The sequence below is a fragment of the Platichthys flesus genome, chromosome 4, assembly GCF_949316205.1.
Source record: "Platichthys flesus chromosome 4, fPlaFle2.1, whole genome shotgun sequence".
NCBI lineage: Eukaryota > Metazoa > Chordata > Actinopteri > Pleuronectiformes > Pleuronectidae > Platichthys > Platichthys flesus.
In genome coordinates, this window is record NC_084948.1 from 6,362,348 (window position 1) to 6,389,726 (window position 27,379).

The following is a 27,379-nucleotide window of genomic DNA, read 5'->3' on the forward strand; positions in this document are numbered from 1 at the left end:
AAGCTGGGGATGCTATAGTCATACCATAATTATATAACAGTGGTAGTGAAATTTACAACATATCTTTTTTTGATTTTCTCTGTTTAAACCAGAAAATGTTCCTGAATTGTTCACATCAATGAATGACAACTACAGGTTGTTTTATTAGAAGATTACGACATGATGTCCGTATGTCATGCAAAGCTCTTTAGTGCGCTCACTACATTATGATGAGAAACCAAACTAACCAGATCTAACGTTTCACAATGTAACATGAATGAAATATCAACCAATAACAAAACACTAAAGAATTAAAAAAAAAACACAAAGAAGCAAGAAGCTATCGCAGCAACCAGATATGGGATGAAGGGAAACACTCTTTGCACTAGTTTCATCTCTCTCTCTCTCTCTCTGGGTCCTTCTGAAGTGGTTTATTTATGGAGCCATCTGTATGTAGACAGACATGCTTCCATCTCCCTCACACATCTCTCCATCCACTTACTGATCCAACCACGCTGGATTCTAAGCTATCAGAATATTTTGGGTTGAGTTGTGACAACTGTCTCTCCTCCTGCTACCGTGTGGGATGGCTAGTGTGTATTAGTTTAATAGTGTGTATGTGTGTGTGTGTGTGCATGCGGCAATGTGACAAAGACAGATGTCAGACCTAGACAGAGATAGCACGAAGAGGATGAGAGAGGGCCAGCCTCGGCCAAGTCGCTTGGAGTGGGAGGAGAAAGAGCTAGTCAGAGATAACGGCAGAGTGGCATATGTATAATTGACAACCTATGCTTCCCCTCTGTAGAGTTTATGACATTCTCTCTCTGTAATGTACTTTTCCTGGCCAGCAGAGAAGATGGTAGTGGGCTGGGCTGCGAGTCGGTGGCTTGGATAGAAATGGCAGGGCAGAGAAAAAGCTTGGCAGGGAGGATGTGAAGGGGGGGAAATGCCAAAGCAGCCTTGACATTTTTTTTTTTTGCCATCAGTGATGCACTTTGATTAAGAAGCAGGTCTGTCACCGATAAAAGTAGTGAGGATGGGAGGCAATGGGGTGAGAAGACACTGTGCTAAAGCCAGTGCAGGTATTTTGTTTCAGTATTGTGGGTGGAATCTTAATGGGTGTTGAAGTGAACGATGGGAAGAGGGAGAGTGAACAGTGGAGGGAAAAGAACCCAAGGTGATATATTTCCTTTTCTCTAGAGTTTATGTGCTCCAAAGTTTGTGGGTTTTTGTGTGTTGCCCCTTTAAAATAACTCATCATACTTCTTTTACTCATGGTGATATCAGAGAAGCATGATGGGAAAGAACCCCAAGCAACTAGACAATCACATTGTTTTTTAGCATCTATCTTAGTCAACCTCTACACCACTTTATTTGTAGACAGAATTTGAATTTAGAACACTGTGTATTATAAACTGCAGGGTAAAACTGAGAAATATGTGTATTGTAAACTGCAGGGATTTAAGATTTCACGCATTTCATTATTTGTTTTTAAATCCTTCCTTGCATCAGTGTTTGTTGGGCCCACAAAGCACAAAGTGTATTATTTCCTCTGGCTTCCTACTGGCTCCCCAAGCATGGATAACATGAAAATATTGCTCTTATGCAACTCTTCAATACGATTTGTAGGTTTGTACAGAATTCAAACCTCTATTTCGGGCTCAAAAAACACTTTCCCTACGGACTGCTAATACGAAACACATCAGTCGAAAAACCTCAAATGTCAAACATAACAGCACAAAGCAGGCGAGAGGATGATGGAGAGACTGACAAGAAGAAAGATGTTTCAACATTCATATATTTAATGCTATGTTATTGTCCGTAAGAATAGAGCAGGATGGAGAGGAGGAAAGAGAACAAGAGCCAGGTGAGAAATTGGTCAAGTAACCAAGACCACATAGTTATAAACCCACGATAGCTACTGTTACCCCAACATTCTTTGCAGTGGACATCACAATGATTATACAATGCTAAGCAGTGATTGGATATACTTTCACTAAATGTGGATTCTCCACGACCACTTCTTACATATACACTACCGTTCAAAAGTTTGGGGTCACCCAGACAATTTCGTGTTTTACATGAAAACTCATACTTTTATTTATCAAATGAGTTGCAAAATAAATAGAAAATATAGGCAAGACATTGACAAGGTTAGAAATAATGATTATTATTTGAAATATGAATTTTGTTCTTCCACTTTGCTTTCGTCAAAGAATGCTCCATTTGCAGCAAATACAGCATTGCAGACCTTTGGCATTCTAGCTGTTAATTTGTTGAGGTGATCTGTAGAAATTTCACCCCATGCTTCCTGAAGCACCACCCACATTTTTGATTGGCTTGATGGGCACTTCTTGCATACCATACAGTCAAGCTGCTCCCACAACAGCTCAATGGGGTTGAGATCTGGTGAATGCACTGGTCACTCCATTACAGACAGCATACCAGCTGCCTGCTTCTTCCCTAAATAGTTCTTGCATAATTCTGAGGTGTGCTTTGGGTCATTGTCCTGTTGTAGGAGGAAATTGGCTCAGATCAAGCGTTGTCCACAGGGTATGGCATGGTGTTTCAAAATGGAGTGATAGCCTTCCTTATTTAAAATCCCTTTTAACTTGTACAAATCTCCCACTTTACCAGCATCAAAGCAGCCCCAGACCATCACTTGAACTCCACCATGCTTGACAGATGGCGTCAGGCACTCTTCCAGCATCTTTTCACCTGTTCTGCGTCTCACAAATGTTCTTCTGTGTAATCCAAACACCTTAAACTTGATTCGTCTCTCCATAACACTTTTTTCCATCTTCCTCTGTCTATGTCTGTGTTCCTTGACCATATCAATCTTTTATTTTTATTGGCCAGTCTCAGATATGGCTTATTCTTTGCCACTCTGCCTAGAAGGCCAGCATCCCACTGTAGACGTTGACACTGGCGTTTTGCGGGTACCATTTAAAGAAGCTGCCAGTTGAGGAACTGTAAGGAGAATGTTCAGTTTCTTAGCAATTTCTTGTATGGAATAGCTTTAATTTCTAAGAACAAGAATAGACTCACATGAAAGTTCTAATTTTCTGGCCATTTTGATGGTATAATCAAACCCACATTTAGAGCGTGAAGTCAAAATTGTTATTGTGGCAGGACATACATTATGATTCACAACTTTACTGAAACACTTCCCTAGCTATCAAATGCTATTTGTTTACTTTCAAGGAGAAAGAGAAGCATATGGAGATTCTCTGAAAGATAAGAGAAAGAGAATGGCAGGAATACTCCTTGAGAGAAATGCAGCTTTCTGCTTTGCTTGGCAAAAATCAAAAAAAATAATCTTAGAAAGGAGTTATTTGTGAATGGATGGGTCAAGAAAATCGGAAAAAGGCACTGAGCATGTTTCAGAAACATAACGCCACCCAGTCACACAAGGACAGTGTAGTTTGTGGGAACAGCTCCTTAGACAGTCTGTCACACCACAAAGTTGTACAGCAGAGAGAGACAGCCAGTTCTACTGAGATCAGCGAGAAATGGGAGTACACGTACAGTTTATTTCACATTCTAATAGGGGCTTAGCACCCTTTAAAGTCCGATCACACACACAAAGCTGAGACACGTTGTAATGTTAAGGCATCAGGTTTATAACAGGTTTATAATCGTAATGTTGGGTTCTGCTAGAACAGGTTTCCCAAATGCAATGTTCAGTAAATGTATTAATTCTGATATATATATATATATATATACACAACTCCTTTTTCACTCTCTGTGTGAAGCTCTCAGTGCGTCAGAAATGTCACGCCCCTTTCCCTAAGGCTTCATAATCAGCTATAAAAAACGCTGTAGTCACGGTAACACTGACGTTAACTCTGCCACACCATTTTGAGACAAGCTGACTGGCAGGCAGCTTGAACATGTTACTTGGAGACGGAAAATGCTAATTTGAAAAAATGGCTGGAACGCTGACGAGCTTCGTCAGGAGTTGTGTTCCCTGTGGCCGAGAAGGTGGAGCATTGATTTGCTCTTTTTAAATAAGTTTGTCTCACTGTGTGACTTTTCCTGTTTCTTTCCGGTCAGAATTCCTCTGTGTAATGTTATTTTTCCAGCAGGAAACTAAGAAGATAGTGTTTCTGTTGTGTGAATCCACAGTGTGTGTTTACAGATACAGTATGGTCTGCTGTAGGCCACTGTCACCTTCCCCTTTGGGGTTTTCATCTATTACTTGTGATCTGCTACATTATGCTACCTGTGTGTCTACCAATCCACTCATAGCGCTGTGTCCTGTAAAAGTCACCATCTTGACCACTGACATTCCACATGGACGCTAGTATTCATATTTGCACAAACACATATGGAAAACTACAAACTAGTGTTCACCAGTATAAAAGATAGACCCAGTAGATAGCACAAAAAAATCGTAGTAACTGAAGTGATATTGCTATCCACTCTGAGCCATCCTTTCATCCTCTATATGAGAAAGGGCTGCATGTGCAGATAGTAGGGTGACCAGACGTCCTCTTTTTCCCGGACATGTCCTCTTTTCGAGACCTAATAAATGCGTCCGGCAGGGATTCCAAAAATGTCCGGTATTTTGCCGGACGTTTTTTTTTTCCGCCTCGTCACATATTTGTGTTTCTGGGTCTTTCACATAGCCTATAGTTATTTCGGCCTTCCAAGTTCTGGAAATAGTACCACACTTACGTTCCACCTTCTTGCGCAAGCTGACTGTAGAGAGAGTCTGTCATTGGGCGACCGATCTCAGGGTTGCCAGAGCCACGATAATTATCCTCCAAATACGACTATTTTGAGCCTTTGGAACGTTACTTTGCCATTTCCAATCTGGCAACATTGAGCACCTTGCCGCTTCCACTCCGTGCGCTGTTTACAACAGCACATTACATCTGCAGCCATGCCTAAACGTAAATGTAAGTTCACGAACAAACTAAAAAAAAAATACCCATGTTTTTGCCTCGGCCGTGATGCTTCGGAAGCTGAGTGCATGACATGCAGAGCAGGCGTTTACGTGTCAGTGGCAAATAAAGGTGGCAGCGATTTGGAAGCTCACGTACACTCTGCAAAACACAAAACTGCAGCAAGAGGAGAGAGCTCGTCGAGTAAAGTGACAGACTTTTTTGTGAGTAAAACCGCATTCTGTCGAATTTGCTCTGAAAGCACTCGAAGAAATCCCGTACTGTGGCGTGTCTACTGATGGCAGCAATCATGGAGCTGAGAAAATATTCCCTCTGCCCAATCAATATTTTGATTGGATGAATGGTGGTCTGCAAAGTAAATTAATTGAAATTAAAAGCACCCCAAATTAATCAGCTGACACCATTACAGAATACATCCGAAAAACACTGGAGAAGAAAGGGATGCTTTAATATATGAGGAGGACTGAAAAGTTTCTTAATTTTCTTATTTTAATATGTGGCCATATAAAGAATTTATTATTTAGAATGTTTTGTTGTGTCATTATTGACACATTTAAATGGCACACAAAAGATTTGTTTTACATTTGCACTTTGCAATTTTGTTAAAGTTCAATAAATAGATGTTCATATAGTCATTTGTGTCATTTTTGTCATTTCATTTGTGACATTTGTATGCATTCACATGGTCATGGTGCGGCATGCTATACACTACATCTCCCCATGCCAAGCCCCCCCCCCCCCCCCGTGACGAAGTGTCCTCTTTTTTTTCAAACTCAAATCTGGTCACCCTAGCAGATAGGGAATTTGTTTCTGCAGCTGAACATCCTATAGTTAAAGCTTCTAAATAAATCAAAGGATCAGTAGTTAATTTTTAGCAGCACTGGGAGAAATCCTAGCCGTGTCGATGACCAGTGGTTGGTTAGGGTTGGTCGTCCATAAAGATTTCACCATCTTTGTCAGGCAGTAGGATTCAGCATAAAGTTGCTGTCATGTGCGCAATCACGCAACAAGCATTAAGTTCTCTGCTGGATCTATACACAGACGGAAGACGACTAACTTGACCATCCCTCCTAGTAAAACAAATTAGCATATCCCCTCCTGGAATGAACTATATTTGTTCTCAATAGACACACAACAGGGAATCTGAACACACACAAGCTGTCCGACTCTCTGAAGCTGAGTCGGTGAACACAAAGCACACCAGGAAGACTAATTAAACCCTCTTTCCTCCTCTCCCTTAGATCGTTTTACTTTCTCTCGCCTTCTTTTGTTTGTTATTGTTGAAGATTTTTAGACCGTCCTCACACATTACTGTATACTATATATGCATTAAGTGTATATTACACATCATATATGTACAGAAGAATGGTGCCTGTCTAAATTTCCTTCTCTCTCTAGACAGTACCCAGGTCAGGTTATAGATAAAGGACCAACAAACAGTACATTGTAGGTTCTACGCTTAGCGACTTTCATAACTTACTCCAATGCACCAGAAAGAGAGACACCAACTTCAACTCTCACCGACTTTAACTCTTTTGCATATTTCACAAGTGGCAAGATGCAGGGCCACAATGTGATTTAGTTATTCATACTTCAGGCTTAACTGTCCAATAGGATGCGAACACCTACATGTAACAGAGAGAGAGTGACAGAAATTCACGCCTTTCATGGATGTGTTGTTGGAATGGGTGACACAAGTAGAGGGAGATATACTGGGATGCTGTGGGAGACATCTTCAGACTTGGAGGTGACAATTGCTCTTGTTTCTCTGGTTTCACCAGCTTCAAGGAAACTTCCATTATAGTTATCACATGCATCGCAATTTCTTTCACCTCTCTCTGTCTTCTTTTCCTCCCCTCTACTAAGCAGCCACCTCTCTGTTTGCACTTATTCACCATCACCTGTGTCGTTTTCACACCAGAGAACACACCGCCTCAGCCCCCAGTTCTCCTCTGCTGTTCGGTGCCTCCCCCACCTCCTCCTCCTTTGGCTTCCTCGAATCTAACTCATCACGCTCCTAACCATGCAGCTAAGCGTGCATTGTTTTTGCACCATGCTGTTCCACATCATGGCATACTGAGCGTGTTGAACCCCCCCTCTCCCTGTCGAAGAGCGTTTATATCCCAGTACGGTGCTTATCGGTGGTCTTTGGGGATTGTATGAAACAAATTGTGTTGGTGGATATAGGTAGGGATTATTGCTTATCCCCATTTATAAACAGGCATTTCCGTTCTTCTCAAGTTAACCAATTAAGTTGTGCTACGTGCCCAATTAGCACAAGTGGTATCGTGTGCAATTACAGCTTCCCTGTGAAGCCCAACCTGCAGTAATGGGAATCTCAGATACAGTACATGTGAGTAAAAACTTCCTTTCTCATTCTTGTTGTGTCTCTACTCTTTGCACCAGTGTAGCTTGGCTGCATGGATGCATATTTATAAAGGTCTTGGAGGCATGGATATAAGCTACATATGATTTTTAGCGTAACACTTCCCCTTAAGGGTGTGGATCTACTGTGCAAATACGAAAATATAAGCCACCCACTGACAGCAAATCTACTGAGGCAGTATTTCTCAGAATGAACATTAACACACACACACACACACAAATATGCGCGCAAGCACACTTACAAACACACACGCACACACACACACACACACATGCTTAAAAGAAATGAAATTCTTGATGAAAGCAAACATGTTAATCAAATCATTTCATTTTCCGACCACAATAAAAGGATTTGCACCCTGGCAGGCTGGAGAAGGTTATTAGATTTTTGAAAAAATGTTCTCCCTTGTGTTCTCACAACGTGTCATCCTCTGAGAGGCCATGATAGGCTCAGACGGACTGAGGGAAGTTTGCGCGACAGTAAATCGTTTCATTTTATTAATAGAGAGGGGGAGGCCCACCTCCTCAGCCTTTTGTTGCGGGGAAAAAAACACGCAACACTTTTACTGAGCTTATAATGTGAAAGCAGCACAAATTACTTTATAGTGTGTTATATTCACCCACGAAAACATAATATTGGTGATGCAGCTGCTTCGCAAGCTGTCGGCCTGCTTTTCAAAAGAAGTTCAGCATCTTGCTGCGTCACCTCAGCTCGGTTGAGGAAAGATACAAACATCACCTCATGTCAACTTTTTAACAGTTTCATGATAAGCAATGATCATCTGAATATTTCGTGATGATACTTTTTATCCTGATTTGGTCCAAATCTAGTTTACACTACTTGTCACACTTGACTGTGTAAAAACTGTCAAAAGTGTTTGCCTTGTTCCACCTATTTTGCTTTTATATATTGTTAAATCAGAATCAGAATCAGAATCAGAAGTATTTTATTGCCAAGTAGGTTTACACCTACAAGGAATTTGCTCTGGTTATTGGTGCATACAATGAACATAGAAACATAAAACACAATAAATACAACATACATAGGAAAAGCTATAAAAACTAGAAAACCAGTATATATATTTACTCACTGTTTACTTTTTATTTACTCACTTTTTTCCAATATTTATACAAAGTAGCATTTATTTTGACATAAACATTTCTGAATAAAAATATATGAAAGATTAAAGATATAAAAAGTGAAGTAAAAAGTGAAATGCAAAATGCAAAACAATAAACCGTGTCTGATTGCAATATGCAATATAATACAGTATAATATAAAATGAGATAATGTGATAATTTATCAATTTAACACATCCTTGAGGTGTGGGGGTTGAATAAAAGTCAGAGTCAGGTGGGGGTCCCGGGCCTTGTTGATGAGGCCTACAGCACCCGGGAAGAGGATCAGCCACAATCTTGCCTGCACGACTCAGGGACCTCGAGGCAAACAGGTCCTGTAGAGATGATTGCAGCCGATTACCTTCTCAGCAGAACGGATGATACGCTGCAGCCTCCTTTTGTCGTTTGCGGTGGCAGCAGCGTACCAGATGGTGAGGGTGGAGGTGAGGATGGACTCGATGATGCAGGTGTAGAAGTGCACCATCATTGACTTTGGCAGGTTGAATTTCTTCAGCTGCCACAGGAAGATCATCCTCTGTTGCCCTCTTTTGGTGATGGAGCTGATGTTCAGCTCCCATTTGAGGTCCTGGGAGATGATGGTGCCCAGGAAGCGAAAGGACTCTGCAGTGACGACTGGGGCGTCTCTCAGGGTGATGGGGGTGTGTGGGGCTGGGTTCCTTCTGAAGTCCACAACCATCTCCACTGTTTTCAGCGTGTTGAGCTCCAGGTTGTTCTGGTCACACCAGGTCACCAGATGGTCAATCTCCCACCTGTAGGCGGACTCGTCCCCATCAGAGATGAGCCCAATGAGGGTGGTGTCATCCGCGAACTTCAGGAGTTTGACGGACTCTTGACTGGAGATGCAGCTGTTGGTATACAGGGAGAAGAGTAGAGGTGAAAGGACACAGCCTTGAGGGGAACCGGTGCTAATAGATCTGAATTCAGAGACATACTTACCCAGCCTCACGCGTTGCCTCCTGTCAGACAGGAAGTCTGTGATCCACCTGCAGGTGGAGTCAGGCACACTCAGCTGGGAGAGCTTCTCCTGTAGCAGATTCGGGATGATAGTGTTGAAGGCAGAGCTGAAGTCCACAAACAGGATCCTGGCGTAGGTTCCTGAGGAGTCCAGGTGCTGGAGGATGAAGTGAAGGGCCATGTTGACTGCATCGTCTACAGACCTGTTGGCTCTGTAGGCAAACTGCAGGGGGTCCAGGAGAGGGTCAGTGATGGCTTTGAGGTGGGACAGCACGAGGCGCTCAAATGCCTTCATCACCACAGAGGTCAGGGCGACGGGTCTGTAATCGTTGAGTCCAGCGATCTTGGTTTATTTGGAGACAGGTATGATGATGGAGGTCTTGAAGCAGGCTGGTACGTGACATGTCTCCAGTGAGGTGTTATGTCAGGAAACACCGGAGACAGCTGATTAGCACAGTGCTTCAGGATTGATTGAGAGACAGAGTCTGGCCCGGCTGCTTTGCGTGGGTTCTGTCTCTTGAAGAGTCTGTTGACGTGTGGTTTCATGGGGGATGGTTTCAGGACTTTCCTATTGTCTATCGAAGCGACAGTAAAAGTCGTTGGCCAGGCTTGAGTCGTTAGTGGAGTGGGGGGCTCTGGGCTTGCAATTTGTAATCTGCCTAAAGCCTGAAACATGCTTCTGCGACTGCGTCTGCGTCTTTTCACGCCGCTGTGGCGCAAGACTCGTTTTCATTCATGCTTCCCCAACCGTTGCGCTTCTTACAAAGCAATCCGCACCAGAACACTAGACGGAGTAATGCTTTTTGTCGAATACGACCTGAGAGACGCCTTCTTTATGGGTGTGGCAATCGTTGTTGACTGTTTATTTACATTCTACCAGTCGTGTTCTCCATTACAAACAAACGGTGAACCATGGCAGAGAGTGTATTCCCGATTCCAACCGAACAACAATTGATTGAGCTGGAGCTGCTTGACATTGAAGAGCAACTTCTTATAATTAGTCATCAGGATAAGCGACTGGAGAGGAGACAGAGGCGTAGGTGGTCTGTACGGCCATTAAATCAACCGAGGCCGAGGACGGGTGACCAATCACAGCCTTGCGGGCTGAGTGAGCTTGAGGAGCTTTGCCGTAAATTTTTGAAAAATGGGGCGATGCACGTAAGCACGTAAGAAGGGATACATGAGCATGTAAGGGACCCGGAAGGGCTCTTGCACTTACGGGCCTGTGAAAACGCAGAAGCATGTTTCAGGCTTAAGCCCTCTCCAGACAGAGGCAGAGTCATTGGCTGAGAACTGTTGTTGAAGTTTCGAGTACAGTCGTTTAGCTTCTCTCACCTCTTTGCTAAACCTGTATTTCGGCTCTATAAACCTGACTCTATCCCCGCTCCTGAACGCTTCTTCCTTCTCCAACCTTAACTTTTTGATTTAGCTGTGAACCAGGGTTTGTCATTAATGTAAATCACCCTGGTCCTTGATGGAACACAGCTGTCCTCACAGAAGCTGATATAAGAAGTCACAGCCTCTGTGTACTCATCAAGACTATTAGTAGCAGTCCTAAACACATCCCAATCTGTACAGTCAAAACACGCCTGAAGATCCTCCACAGCTTCACTGGTCCACAACTTTGAAGTCCTCACAACAGGTTTGCAGAGTTTTAATTTCTGCCTGTATGCAGGAATCAAATGGACCATGACATGGTCCGAGAGTCCCAGTGCAGCCCGGGGGACGGCGTGATAAGCACTGCTTACTGTAGTTTAACAGTGATCCAAAATGTTCTCCTCTCTTGTCGGGCATTTAATAAATTGTTTATATTTGGGAAGTTCACGGGTGAGATTTCCTTTGTTAAAGTCCCAGAGGACAATAACTAAGGAGTCCGGGTTAGTCCTCTCCACACACCGTATCTGATCAGCGCGCATGTGTTGTGCATCTTGCAAGTTAGCCTGCGGTGCTATGTAAAAACCGACCAGAATGAATGAAGAAAACTCACGGGGGGAGTAGAAGGGTTTGCAGTGAATGAAAAAACATTCCAGATCAGGAGAACAGTGCTGTTGAATCACTGTCAGATCGTTACACTAGCCAGAGTTAATGTAAAAGCAGACACTTCCACCCTTCGTCTTGCTGGAGAGCTCCGTGTTCCGGTCCGCTTGGAAAAGTTGGAACCCAGCCAGCTGCAGCGCAGAGTCCGGTACAGATCCATACAGCCACGTCTCCGTGAAGCACAGCATGGAAGATGAGGAGAAGTCTCTGTTTTTACTAACTAGTAGCTGGAGTTTGTCCAGCTTGTTGCAGAGTAAGCGCACGTTGGAGAGGAATATACCCGGAAGCGCTGTGCGAAGTCCCCGCTGACGGAGACGCACAAGAGCGCCGGCCCGTTTACCTCCCCTCCGCCGCTTCACCGTGTGAACAAAGGTGAGCGCACCTTTGACCAGAATGTCCAAAATATCGATAGATGAGGAATAAAAGTCGGTAATAAATCATCAGGAGTTATGTCCCTGACGTTCATGAGCATCTCTCTGGTGAAAGAGCTCTCGGTTTTTAGGCAGAAAAAACTGAATTAACTAACAAAACAAGACAAAACATCGCGCACCGAAGCAGCCTTACGCGGCACCATCTTAGATTTTATTAGCCATATTAATGAGAGCATGTTATACCATTGACTATATCTGAAGATAAATTACATGGAAGCTCCCCAAAAAGTGAAACCAAAGTATTGATCGCCCCCTTGTGGCTTGCTGAAGTGTAGATGATATATGTCGAGCGCATGCAGCAGCAGGACCTCAAAGACTCCATACCCCCGATCACCAATGTATGCAGACTATGGCCCCAAATTGGCTCAAAATAGCAACGCTCGTAAACATATAGGAGGAAGTGACTATGTGTCGTCCATCTTTAGATAGATGGTTTTTAACCAACCTAAATTCACTCACACTACTAGCTCTCGGTTTTTAGGCAGAAAAAACTGAATTAACTAACAAAACAAGACAAAACATCGCGCACCGAAGCAGCCTTACGCGGCACCATCTTAGATTTTATTAGCCATATTAATGAGAGCATGTTATACCATTGACTATATCTGAAGATAAATTACATGGAAGCTCCCCAAAAAGTGAAACCAAAGTATTGATCGCCCCCTTGTGGCTTGCTGAAGTGTAGATGATATATGTCGAGCGCATGCAGCAGCAGGACCTCAAAGACTCCATACCCCCGATCACCAATGTATGCAGACTATGGCCCCAAATTGGCTCAAAATAGCAACGCTCGTAAACATATAGGAGGAAGTGACTATGTGTCGTCCATCTTTAGATACAGTCTGTCTAATTATGTATTATTCTAAGTGTTAAGAAACTGATCAGAGCTAACAACTTGTACAAACGTGTTTCTTTGACTTGACTTAGCTGTAGCCAGTCCAGTTTTTATACTCTCTCCCTGACCCTCAACACTTCCAAAACTAGGCATTTTTCTATAATGTTAAGTCCCTACAAGTGTCCCATGAATTGTACTTCCCTAACACCAAACATGAGACATTTTTAGGCATTTTGCCGTAATGATAAGTGCCTAGTATTGTCCGGCTCATTCTGATTGGTCGGGACATTTCTAGGCATTTTGCTATAATGTAAAGTGCCTAGAATTGTCCCAAGTATTGCACTTCCAGAGCCACAAGTGTGAGACATTTCTAGGCATTTTTCTATAATGTTAAGTGCCTACAAGTGTCCCACCTATTCTACTTCCCTAACACCAAGAGTGGGGCATTCCTAGGCATTTTGCCTCAATAATTAGTGCCTTGAAGTGTCCCAAGTATTGCACTATCGCAACTAACAGTGTGGGACATTTCTAGGCATTTTGCTATAATGTAAAGTGCCTTGAAGTGTCCCATGTAGTAAACTTCCCTAACACCAATAGTGGGACATTTCTAGGCATTTAACCTCAATTTTAGTGCCTAGAAGTGTCTGGCTCATTCTGATTGGTAGGGATATTTCCTGGCAATTTTCTATAATGTTAAGTGCCTACAAGTGCCCAACGTATTGTACATCCCTAACCACAAGTGGGGGACAATTCAAGGCATTTTGCTATAATGATAAGTTCCTACAAGTGTCCCAAGTATTGCAGATCCCTAGCCACAAGAGTGGGACATTTCTAGGCATTTTGCCTCAATGATAAGTGCCTGAGAGGTGCCTATAAGTGTCCCACGTATTGTACACCCCATATCCCACATCCATTTTCTGCGCAGCCCACGAAGGCTGAACTGAACCATGGTGGTCAAGGCACTAATTATTGAGGCAAAATGCCTAGGAATTCTGTTAAAAAGCATAATTAATTCTGTTAAAAAGCATAATTCTATTTTACTTTCTACCTGCTGAGGTAAATAGCCTTTGTCCAGAAACAGTTTCTGGCCAGATAGGACACTTAGCTGAGTCCCTGATTAAAGGGACAAGTGTCTCTTGTTATTTTAACTGTGTTGATGATCTGCTGCTGGGCCATTAACACCACGTGGTGCCTGATTGGCTAATGAGCAGGGGGAGTGGTCAGCACAGCTGAAGCCAGCCATCGTCAACCCTGGCTTAAAACCAGGAATTGTTTGGAGCGTCAGCTTCAGCGTCTGTGAAGACTCATCGTATGAAGACTCGGAGGATAAAGACAAAGGAGTCTTTCATTGGAGGCTGAGTATAAAGCTGCATTTTTATTTTCAATATGTGTATAATTTCTGTGCGCATTTCTAATCGTAGTTACTATAGGCCTTGTACTCGCTCACACCAACACCGTAACCTTTCCTGTCTTATCTATCCAACCCGCTCCACACATACCCAACACCTTGTCACAGGGGGCCTATGGAACTGCCAGTCAGCTACCCGCAAGGCAGACTTCATCTCTGGCTTTGCTACACAGCAATCACTTGACTTCCTTGCTCTCACTGAGACCTGGATTACACCGGACAACACATCCACCCCAGCTGCCCTCTCCACTGCCTTTTCCTTCACCCACACACCTAGACCCACTGGTAGGGGTGGCGGGACAGGTTTACTCATTTCACACAAATGGAGTTTTTCTCTCTACTCGCTTCCAACCTTTACCCCAACATCTTTTGAATTTCACGCTGTGACTGTTACTCAACCGGTAAAATTAACTATTGTTGTCCTCTACCGTCCACCAGGTTCTTTGGGAGATTTTCTGGAGGAATTAGACGTCCTCCTGTCAAACTTCCCAGAAAATGGCCCTGCACTTGTCCTTCTGGGTGACTTTAACATCCAGACAGACAAGTCATCTGACCTTTTACTTTTACTGTCTTCTTTCGCTCTCTCACTCAGTCCTTCCCCGCCTACTCACAAAGCCGGTAACCACCTGGACTATATTTTCACCAGAAACTGCTCAACATCTAACCTCACTGTAACCCCACTTCATGTCTCCGACCACTTCTTTATCTCTTACTCTCTCCCATTATCTCAAACTGACAACCTTAACACATCAACAGAGTCGGTACCTGTCCGTCGCAACATTCGTTCCCTCTCTCCTTCCTCTCTAGCCTCCTCTGTTCTATCAGCCCTCCCCTTGACCCCATCCCTTCTCACATTCTCCAGTCTATTGCCCCTGACCTTCTTCCTTTTCTTACCCATCTAATCAACACTTCCCTGTCAACTGGCTGTTTTCCTAATTCTCTGAAGGAGGCAAGAGTAAATCCTCTCCTGAAGAAACCCACCCTGGACCCGTCTGAAGTAAATAACTACAGACCTGTCTCTCTCCTTCCCATTGTTTCCAAAATTCTTGAGCGTGCTATCTTTAATCAACTTTCCTCCTATCTTAACCACAATAATCTTCTTGACCCTCACCAGTCTGGTTTCAAGGCAGGACACTCAACTGAGACTGCCCTCCTTGCTGTCTCTCAGCAGCTTCACACTGCTAGAGCAGCCTCTCTCTCCTCTGTCCTCATCCTTCTAGACCTCTCTGCTGCATTCGACACAGTGAACCACCAGATCACTCGCACGGCTTTTCCTACCATAGCTATGCCGATGACACCCAACTAATCCTGTCTTTTCCCCGATCAGAAACACAGGTAGCAGCATGAATCACTGCCTGTCTGACCGACATCTCTCAGTGGATGTCTCAACACCACCTGAAGATTAACCTTGACAAAACTGAACTTCTTTTCCTTCCAGGGAAAGACTCTCCCATCCACGACCTGACTATTAACTTTGACAACTCTGTGTTAACCCCCACTCAGACGGCTAGGAACCTGGGCGTAACACTCGACAGCCAACTCTCCCTGACTGCCAACATTTCTGCAACAACACGGTCCTGTAGATTCATGCTGTACAACATCAGGAGAATACGCCCCCTTCTCACTCAGAAGGCGGTGCAGGTTCTGGTCCAGGCTCTGGTCATCTCACGTCTAGATTACTGTAACTCGCTCCTGGCAGGTCTACCTGCTACTGCCCTCCGACCTTTGCAGCTCATCCAGAATGCAGCAGCTCGACTGGTTTTTAACCAACCTAAATTCACTCACACTACTCCTCTCCTCCGCTCCCTTCACTGGTTACCAGTGGCTGCTCACATCCGGTTCAAAACACTGGTACTTGCGTACTATGCTGTGAACGGATCCGGTCCAGTCTACATCCAGGACATGGTCAAACGTTACACCCCACCCCGTTCACTCCGCTCTGCTTCGGCCAATCAGCTCGTTGCTCCCTCACTGCGAGCTAAACACTCATCAAAAACACGACTGTTTTCCGTCCTGGCTCCTAAATGGTGGAATGAGCTCCCCATTGACATCCGGACATCAGAAAGTCTACACATCTTCCGCCGAAAACTAAAAACATACCTCTTCCGACTTTACCTTGAATAAAAAAAAAAAAAAAAAAAAAAAAAAACAACTAACAACTTTTTGAAACTAACACTTTAGTAGCACTTAAATGGCACTTACTTATAGCACTTTGTAGTTTTGCTCTATTTGAAGAAATTGTATTTTCTTGATCCTTAGCGTCCTTGGTATGTACCCTTGGGTTTGAATGCACTTATTGTAAGTCGCTTTGGATGAAAGCGTCAGCTAAATTAAATGAAATGTAATGTAATGTAATGTAATGTAATGTAATGTGATAGAATTGGTCTTAGGATGCAGCCTCAGGAGAATGCAGCCCTTAATTGAGACGTAGCTATAATGATATAATAGCATGCCAGTTTAACATTCATGTTGTAATCTGTAACTGGTCCCAGTCCAGATAAAAACAGATATTTGGAGTAACCTAAAACAACAGAACAAATCAAAGAGGGAGCTGGGCACCAAGCCCACTCTGTTCGCAAGAAGAAACCAGGTTACATTCCAGCACAGATACCAGCTGTGGCCATAGTCCTGCCCACAGGTTTGTATTATAAAATACTGGTCACCTTGTTCTGTTCCAACTTTAAACTCTCAAGAGTGTTGTCACACTTTGCTCGGCCCGGCAGGCAATTCTCAAGCCTGCCAGGCTTTCTTCTGTTAAACCTGTTTATTCCTGTTGACAGCTTTATTATAGCTTTCCACTCATTTGCATAGGTATTAAGCCTGTACTTTCTGAGCTTGTTAAGATTTAAGATGACAGCCACTAATTGGAAAAGCAAAGGCTAAAAAGCAACATTTTAGTTTGAGTTTCCAACTTCCTCTCTGTGCGTGGGACTAATAAAGTGAGGTCCCCGCAGCTTAGGACAGATTAACTTGTTTTGTTTTTCTGGCCACAGATGAAACATATGAAGCGGGTTAATTGCTTTGGCCCAGCTGGTAATGGCAGAGAAATGGCCTAAAGCATATAATCTTTTTAAATCCACGGCTCTTCCACAATGCTGTCTTCAACGGCCAGGAGAGGGAGAGAGTGACAGACAGAAAGCAGATACATCGACCTGCTGTGTTTGCAGCTGCGGTGTTTAACTGACTGCAGCAGCACAGGAAAAGGAACGATTAATTTGTCCATATTTGTAATGGTCTGTGCTCGTCCAACACGTTCTATCCCACTTCATTCCCGCACAATAACACCTCCATTGCTCTTGGGGTCATTGTTCAGTCATTTTCATGGGAGCATGAACCCACACATGCACATTTACTCTGTGGGCCATGAGGGCACGACTCTTTGTGACTCCAGCCGTTGCCAAAATGGAAATTTTAATGAAGTGAGCACAGCAGTGGTCGTCTCTTCACCTTTTTTCTGGTTCAGGAGAGTAGGAATTTATCCACACCGGCTGAAAATTGGACCAATGATTTCATTTGAGATGGAGACAAAAATCTATTTTAAGACCCTCCCCTTGTAACACCAGTCTTCTTTGTTCACATATATACCATGTAAGGAGGAGAGTGAATTAACATCCACTGACCTTATTCACTTCAACCATTTCAATTTCACTGGTTTTCTTGTTGGTAGCATCATGCCTTTAAGCTAGTCTATAGAACTGATTCACTTTCTGTCATTTTTATGGGTATTAAGGTATTAAGGGCTGCAGTACAAACTTTCCAATATTTTGTATGGTGAGTAAATTTTGACACAGCATCGTGACTTATTAACTAAAATTTCTGTACAACCAAAGAGTCCAAATAAAGTTTACTGTGCATTAGCAGTAATTTTATCAAGTCAGGGTATTTATACAGCCCCGCTTCACAAACCTTGAATCTTTGGCTCGTGAACAGTCTGTCAAAAATTAAGTGATGCAACGTCAAATACTTACAAATATAAGTTGGTAAAATATAAAACAAAGAGAAAAGGATGGATATGACTGAATCCTATAGGTATGAAAATGCAGAAAAAAAACAGGCAGAGACTGTGAGTTAACTTTCCTAAAGAAGTGAAAGCAAAAACAGTAACTGAAACTGAAACTTGTACATGAACCAATTCAACAATTCCTGCGTCAAGTCCTCCACAAGCTTTGCATGTGGATTTGTATAGTTTCTCCCTCTCTTAACGGCAGATCAGACCCGATGGGAAGCTTCTGTTAACTGCCACATTCAGGTGTCTCCACAGATGTTCTATGGAATTAAAATCTGAGCTCAAGGCCAGTCAGTGTAAGTTTATTACAACAAACAGTGTATATAACAGTGAATATTGAACTTGGCTAATGATAGATCTAAAGCTACCAAACCCAAATTTAGGGAAAGTTGGTCACAGAGGGGAAAAGAGGAATCCAGAATCCAGGGCAGAAGGGCAAAGTGTGTGTGGGGAATCCAGGAGAGCAGTTCAGAAGGAATGTGAATGATGGAGTCTGGGGGAACAGTATTTCTGAGCTCAGCAGGTAAACAAATGATCCTGAACCAAGAGGAGGACAGGCAGGGTCAGTGGTGGAGGGGGGAGTCACTCAAAAAATATGAGTCATCATAAACGAGGCTCTAAACTGACAAAGGTTTGGCCAAAAGACAATACCATGACTTAAGGTTGAGTTCTAGTTCTAGTGATCACATTGGAGTGTCAGGACTGAGTGGTGGGACCTAGTAGTGGTAGTGGCACCCAGCCTACCGTACACACTCAAGGTCAAGATATCATACAGGCAGACAAGCGTTGTGATTATACCGATCGACCAATCAATTAGCTTCTGGGGGCAATGGTCAATATTTTGAGGCTTCCACTGTAGAAGACATGGCTGTATACTTTTTAAAGTCAAATGAGTCCACACAAGTCAAACTTTTCTCCACAGAGCACAAAAACAACCATACTTTGTATAGGTGTTTAAGGTCTGTATATGAAGGCAGATAGATTAAAAAGCTAATAGTCGATGCATTTGAGTCAGTGTGTTCCTCCTCTTTTGTTCTCCACATGGAAAGCCTGCTCGAACGTGAAGCCTTGCCTCAGATGCTGCGTATTCACAGGGAGAATATGTTTATAGAGATTAGGGTTTGACAGAGCCAGGCCTGACATTCCTTACAGAAACAACCAGCTTTAGGGTATTTGCATCATTATACTACCAAAAGACATGAGTGCAGATCTAAACTGCACTCATTATCATTATTAACGAGCTGAATAACCACTCAAAGCCAAAGATCATGAATCAAGCAACCAATCACGATATCGATCCAGCCAATCAGTTACTCAAAACAAACCATATGAACACATGATATACAGTCTGAATCAGAGATGATCGATAATCTATAAATTTATGAGCAAATCCACTATCAAGGATCACTTTTTTTAATCAAAATGAAAAACAATTCATGAACAGTCTAAACATGTCAGATCCTTCAGTCGTACACAGACTAAAAACCTCACGCACAATTAAAAGTGTCACAATTAAAAGTGTCACAATTAATGTCTTCAGATTAATTCAGGTTATAATAATTAAAACAGTGTTGATCTAGAGTAAATTGTGAAAGCAAGAAAGGAGGTGTGAGGATCATCGGTCATAAATAAAAAAACTCTTCAACAAAGCAGATTAAAAGAACATCAATTATGGTTGGTAATACGTTGGAATTGAATTTGTGTGAATCAAGTAAATGGAAGGCAGTTTCAAAACAATATCTGATGCTCAGAGTTTCCTGCAGCTCCCTCCCCTCCCACACTACGATAACTATCTTCAGCAAATCACACATCGGACCTACCACAACTGTGAACCATATTTCTTCTTCACTTTTGTCTGGTCTGTGTAGTCTCTATAAAGTTTTGCTTATTTGGTAAAATGTTCTGCACTCTATTGTTTGTGTTTAACACTCACATGCCCTGCATTTGTCAGATCAGTCTTGTAGTCTTTATTGTGAACCTTATTGTGCCCTGGTATTTGAACACTCAGACACAAACAGGCAGTGAAAACAGAATTTAATATAATGACACTCAACAGTCCCCTCATGAAAGCTCATTTGAGTTCACTAGATCTGGATTTTTATTTGGATCCGCACCAAATTACACATATTAATAAATATCCATCCCCTGAACATGACTGATTTGTTTTCATCAAGAATCCATGAATTATTCTTTCAATCAATCGATGGCAGTGTTGCAATGCTCCATATTTCACAACATTAAAGGAAGTGACATTTTTTTGCAACCAGCTCTGTGATCTGATATATAACTGACGTATGGAGAAATGCAGACGAAAACATAACCCTAATGTTGGAGATAACTAAAGTGTCACTCAGTAGAAAGCACACTCCTCCGAGGCCAAACAGTCCCTTTAAATCCAATCCAGCCAAATTCCACACATTCCTAAATATCAGTCTTTAAAGTATGCCGGAATGCTTTTACAGCAAGATCCCGGCATCATTTCTTGAGCCTTTTCCAAAAATGCCATAAAAAATTCTGAGTCTCGCAACGTTGATGAAAGAGAAGAACTTAAAAAGGAGACTCGAGAAAGCTCAATTTGATAAAAACTTGACTCGTTGCTTACAAACACAGAAAAATAGAGACGAGCTTGCCTTTCTCCCACATTTGTTCCCCACTCTTTCCGTCCATCTAGGTGTCAATGCCAGCAGCAGGCCAAGCATTTTAACGCTGTGTTTTTACTTGCAGCGCTAATGACAAAGATTATCTGTCTTGAGAAGCACTCAAGTTTCTTTAATATGAAGGCCCATAGAATGGCATCCTTGCTTTTACCAGAGAAATCAATTTAGGCTGTTTTGTGCCCTGTATGCATTGATGAGCCAGCCGGCTTTTATGCTCCTGAAAGAATCCACATCTTTATTTCAGAATGGGAGAATGGCTAAGATCACATAATTGCTGTGATTAAAGCAGCAAATTTCATCTCAGTCTTTCTAAAGTTAATGGTTGAGAGGTTGAAGGAAAAAGTCACAAAGTGGTAAATTGAAATTTGGCCCAAAAGGTGAAAGGAATGAAGTTTGGATGCTTGCTTCTCTAGTGAGATTGTGCACAACTGTTCCCCCCAGTGATCTCTGAGTGCATTTTTACAAAGGTTTTAATCAAAGAGCTAACAAACACATGCATGTGAAGAAGCAATTTGATAGTTGTACATTTTCGCGATAAATCTGTAACATAGTGAATTCAATCGGAATTATTATAATATCGGGATGGAGTGAAATCCACATATCAAAATATAACCAGACCATCTCTTGTTGACGCCCTTTTATCCACGTATATTACCTGGGATAGAACAAATAATCTGCCAAGTTTATTCCACCTCATGTGTCTTTATAGCAAACATGACAATGAGGCCAGCTGATGTTAAGCTTAGCTTAGCATTCATACTGCAAACAGAGGGAGATAAAGAGTGCATCTCTTTCTCTGAAAAAGCTGTGTCTAAAAGTGACTAAATCTGCCGCCAAGCACTACTATCATTAAAACCATTTAATGATGGAGGCAATATCTAGTACAGAGCCAGGGCCGTAAACAGTAAAGGGGGAAGCAAAATTTCACTGAAAGAAACATACCACAAGGAGACACAGGAACCCACGCACACACACACATATGCACACACACACACACAGAGCTGAGCGGAGCAGTAGAGAGACAGGTGAAGGGAAGACGACGATGAAAACCCATTGACACAAAACAATGCAAAGGGAATGGGAAATAGAGGCCATAAAAGTCAAAGACAAAATGAATAAAATACCACAGGGAACTCTACAAAGTGACTACAAAGAGAAGCAGAGCAACACAAGGAAATGCCAAATGACTCAAAATAAGTACAACATAACCAGAATTAGATGTAAAGTATCAAAAAAAAAATGTCTGTAGAACATCAAGATTGGAATTACTTCTATTCTTTCACATAGATTGTCATGTTCTCTACTGGAAGAATTGTAATAAATGTAGTGATAAAGTTCCCCTGCGCACAATACTTGAGTACAGTATTATACTTGCCTGACTTGGATGTTAGACCTTTGTGTTTGACCTTTGTTGTGCACAAGGATGTTTGTGCCAAGTTTGGCACAACAAGGCTGTTTTTACATTCACCCGCTGAAGCGGGAAAGTTTCTCTCTCCGTGCTCAGTTTTAATCCCAGTTTAACATGTGTGAGAGCAATGTTGTGGCATCACACTAGTTTAAAAGACCAGCATGCAGCAAACTTGTGTGATAACCCTTGACACCTGCAGTACTTTTCAATGAATAGTAGACGTCATGGTTCAGTAGTTCAAGTGATTTCTTTGTAAATATTTATAGCTTAGGATTGTGAATGGAGTAAATACATTTTTATGATTTTTTTTGTAATGTCATGCTGAGTTCTGCCTTCCCGCAGAGGAAGATGTAGACTTTATGAATGTTTTAACGGTTCACTGGGCCACAGGCACAGCGGGACTGATCCCGGTGCTGACGGTGTCCTGTCCAACTGTGACACGCTGGTCTGTGTGTTTGTGAGGGAGACAAAACGGCAGCGCAGCAAAAAGTTAGAGATATTTTATTTCAAGAGAAATGTAAAAAAAGAATTCACATAACTATGAAACGGTGGCGGTACAAATGATACAATGGTGGTCGCTGCAGTATTCTGTTTCTCACACTAGCTGCAGGTGTGTGATGAAATCCTAATGCTCTATTGTTTATGATGCCAAGTTCACAGGTAAAAAATGACCCTTTATAATGAAAAGTGTGTGTATTTTCTTCATGTGCCGCAGACACATTCATATTAGTACATTTAAATTTTGATGTTTAATGGAGGGTTGATTATTGGTGAGAAATGACTTCACAATATACATTCTTACATAAAATAATTGTGTCATATTTTTAGCAAGTCGTACCAAATGGAGCATGGCAAATGTTATGTCTGCTCAAAAATAAGTATTCTGATGTCTGTGCTTATGTGGAAGCATCTGTGTAGATCCTGTCTCACACTTTCTTAATGCTGCGTTCACACTCAGTTGTACACATTCAGAACTTGATAACTGTTAAACCCACAGGAAATGTCTGCTCTCTAACAGCTTCCTCTTAAATTACTCTGTCCCTGTTTATGGCCAAAAGTCTATGAAAACTTGTTTGTTTTCTTTTTTTCGTCTGTACTTTGCCTCCCAACACACACATACAAATATATATAAAGTTAAAAATATAATTTAAACTGTAATGCCACAAAATGCTGATGTAGTTGCTGAGGGAGAGGCGGTGGTCTAGTGGCAGAAACCTGGACTATGAGCAGAAAAGGTCTATGGTTCGTCTCTGGTTCGACTCCACAGAGAAACAACAAAAAAGACGAACCTTGATTAATCTGTCCAAAAATCCAAGAGGATTCTCCCTGCCCTGTCTAGTGCCCCTGAGCAAGGCACCGTACTCCCCCAACATCTGCCGTACATGGTCGCTCTGTGTGTCCTTCACCAGATGGGTCAAAAGCAGAGATTAAATTTCCCTACCTGCATGAGTGTGTCTGTGCCTGTGCATGTCTGTGCATGTGTTTGGGGACTAATATATGCATCTTAATCTGATTGGGGCAATTAGGTATCTAATACTCATAGTATTCAATAGGTGTGTCCAACATACGCAAATGCATCAGTCATGCAACACTTCATACACACAATGCATGTGACACATACATAGTGGCAACATAATCATAGTAATTTTTTCTCTCTGCACACTGTGTGATTATTGTACATCTACAGTGCTTAATTACCATGACTGATGGTTCAGAGGGAATTTCAACAGGACATATCTGCCAATGCACTGCAGATGGTGTGTCAAGAGACATTGGTACTTTAAACCACAATTAGAGAAATGGAACCACTTGAACAGAGTCAGAATACAGACTGTGCCTTTTGCCTCCTGCACACACTCTTCATTAACATTTCACTATATGAATAAATGTATGAAACTATCCGAAATGCATCACTTGTGGATTAAAAGAGATGTGCAACTTATTTAGTTGTGGCTTTTCCGTGACTTCAAACCCCCACCACAACTGCAAGTCACATGAAACCTCTTCCTGCCTCTTGTCAGAGCTGTTTCCTGTGTTCGGTGTTCCGCTCCACTTCAATGCGTAGATACAACCTTTGCAGTGATCGGCTGTGTGGTTCACAAGCAGGAGTGGATATCGCAGTTTCATTCTCTCGCCTGGACTCTCTCACAGAAGCAAAAGATGTCGAGCAATACTTCGCTAGGAAATGGAGCAGAATTAAATAAGACGTACCCGGCCTTCGCTCTAATTTTTGGATCTGTTACGGTACTGGGTCTGCCTCTCAATGCTCTGTCACTCTGGATTCTGCTCTGCCGCCACAGAGTCACATCCCCAAACATTGTCTTCATGGTCAACTTGGCAGTCTCAGACCTGCTGCTCGTCATCTCCTTGCCCATGAGGGTCTACTTTTATGCCTCAGGCACCTGGCCGCTGGGCAATTTTGCATGCGTCTGTACCAGAATGCTCTTTCTCAACAACATCCGCTCCAGCTCCATCCTCATCACTTTCATCAGCGTGGACCGACTGCTGGCTGTGGTTTATCCTCTGAGGTCACGCCTTCTACGAACCTCGACCAACGCATGGAGAGCTGTTGTGCTCCTTTGGCTGTTTGTGGTTGGGCTGAACTTACCGGAGAGTGCGGAATTTTATAAATCTTTAAGCGTATTAAATGGTTCAAACTGTTTTGAATATAAGCGGAAAGGTGATGTATATCCCACCGTATATGTTCATATAGCGTTAGTGTTTACCATGCTGGCAGTCAACCTTGTCTGCACTGCTATGGTGTCTTGGACCCTACGCAGACATCTGAAGGAATCTTCCATGGTCAACAATAAGTTGAAAGTCATGGTGATTTATATCATGAACTTGATGATGTTCAGCATATTTATTTTGCCTTACTCTCTGGTAGTTTCCTTCAAAACAAGGCATGTTTATCTCAAACAACTGACATGTCTTGCTAGTTTCAACTGCTGTCTGGACCCACTGTTGTATTACTTTTCCTTCGATGGCTTCTGGAAGAAAGAAGAGGATGTGGAAATCCCTCGGCAAGAGAATCGTTTTCGATAACAATAGACAGTGACAGGTGGAAGCACCTCACAGAATATACATGATTTGTTTTTGTGTGGATGTGCAATGTGAAAATCAACACCTGTGATAATATATTTATAGATTAAAATTTAACTTTTACAGTAGAAACCTTTATTTTGTGTGTTTTCTAAATTGTATTTTTTGTAAAAGTGTTCCTTTGAACTTAAGTTTTACAATACAAAACTAAAATCCACTAGATTTACATTTTTGATCTATCACCAGATTCTCTTTTTTACTTTCTTAAACTTTCTGTGGGTAATTTTTCCTTAGTGTGTGATACGAATCTTAACCAAATTGCCATGTCAATTACCTTGACTTTAACCTTTACAACCACCAAATGCCTTAATGTAAAACTAATCTAAACTTAATTCTTCTGACCTAAACATTAAAACCCTAAACAGCCATTTCAAAGTGTTTCTGAAAGTGAGGAGCCTCCAAAATGCCCTTACCCTAAATGTCCTCAAACCACAAGGTCTAAAGGTCAGACTCACAAAAATCTGAATACACAGTACTGCCGGTCAAAAACTCCACAGGGTAGTGAACTCAATTCAAATGTTGTTGTTTTCTAAATTAGATTAGATTGAATAAGTTAAACCTGACTTAACTAAACGATTCAGATGTGTACTACAAGCAGAATTGCGTGATATCGGATCTTGGCTAACTGGCTACATTCAGATTTTCTCAATAACGGCTGATCCCATTGATTTCAACCTCGGTAGATGTGTTGCTTAGGACCTGAGAACTATTTTCCAATGTCAAGTTTAAAAAAATAAAAAAAGAATTATAGAAATCCCAAGCTTTCTTCCAACTGACAGATTTGTTTGTGTCACAGGAGTCTGACTTCACAGAATGTAGCACTTTGAATGCAATTTATCTGCGCGCTGGATCAACACAGACCAAACAATCAGACCTTTTGCACAAGTCCATTTGAATGCACTGGATTAATTCTACCAATAACAGAAGGTGCAGTGGCCATTTATGAAAAACGATGAAACGCACAGTTTGTGTACGGAACACTCCTGGGCGCTATGATAATCTATGCACATTGGTGTTCAGTCACACATTGTCCAAGACATTGTATTAAGTCAACCTCAACACATGGTGTCCAGGAGGAAACCATTTCTCTCAAAAATGCAAGATAAAGTTTTGCCAAACAATATAGAAAAGTAGCCCTGAAGAATGTTCAAACCGAAGCAAAGTTGATGAAATTGAGTCCATGATTACAGAATTTTGTGGCACTGGGTTTGTTGAGATTTATCATCCATATATCTCAAGAGGCTCAGGGTCAGACGTTATCCTCCGTCATCCTGCGTCATCTTTATCAGCTCTTCCTTTGGTTGCTTTTAACGTCACTTGGCACCGTCCTGTGTTGGTCTTTAGTCCTAAATCCTTTGATGCAGCTGAGGCTGTTGTGCTGTTGTTCAGTGTCTCTCTGCATGTGCCAGCAGCACTCCAGTCCTCTAAGCTTTGCCAAACCGAGGGGCATCTGTATATGCCTGTAGCAAAGTGATCCAAAAAAAGGATCTGGACTTTAAACAATCCAGATGTAAGGTCTGGAAGAAGACTAGGTGGGGTTGTTGTGGACATTTAGGAAACTCCAAATTGCTACTGTACATCATGTGTACATGGAAAAATACCAGCACATAACCTTCCCTCAACGACACCCTCACATGCATCTTATTAACTTTCTTAGCTCGACCACAGATGGAACAAAACCAAATGACAGGAACCACGTGTTCATTGTTCAGCCTGTGCGTTGACAAATGGAAAAAGAGATGATTCACACAACAGCTATCAAACTGTGGTCTGAGTTTTTCTCTTTCAACCGCATGTAACTTCCCAATAGTGAGCGTGACCTTATGAGAAATAGTTATAGGTATGCATTTAATACTGAGCCTCCTGAATAATGTCAGGTCATCGTTAGTGCAGCAGGTGGCCCCATCTTGCTTCATCGTGACCTTTCGTAAATTGGAGACCTGCGTTGAGGTGGTTCCATCCCTCAGGCGGCTCCATATATGTTTTATGTGACCTTTACCTGGACCCTCTACATGGGGAAGTTGAATACTGAGAGGTGAAAAAAAACAAACAGTGCTTCATCAACCTCACCTCTTGTGTGGATTTTTAGCCATAACACACCACAGTACTGCAGTTGCTGTTTGTTCA

The 27,379-nt window shown here is 42.2% G+C and overlaps 1 protein-coding gene across 1 annotated transcript; it reads left to right on the plus strand.

Annotated features, from left to right (window-relative positions):
* Positions 1–24,177: 24,177 nt before the first annotated feature.
* lpar5b (lysophosphatidic acid receptor 5b) lies at positions 24,178–25,318 on the plus strand. Its single transcript, XM_062386361.1, has one exon. It carries the CDS (start codon positions 24,311–24,313, stop codon positions 25,193–25,195), a length of 885 nt encoding a protein of 294 aa, XP_062242345.1. The 5' UTR covers positions 24,178–24,310; the 3' UTR covers positions 25,196–25,318.
* The last annotated feature ends 2,061 nt before the right edge of the window (positions 25,319–27,379 follow it).

Excerpts from the sequence above, each read along its gene's own strand:
- lpar5b (XM_062386361.1), top strand. The coding sequence starts at position 24,311 with ATGTCGAGCAATACTTCGCTAGGAAATGGAGCAGAATTAAATAAGACG.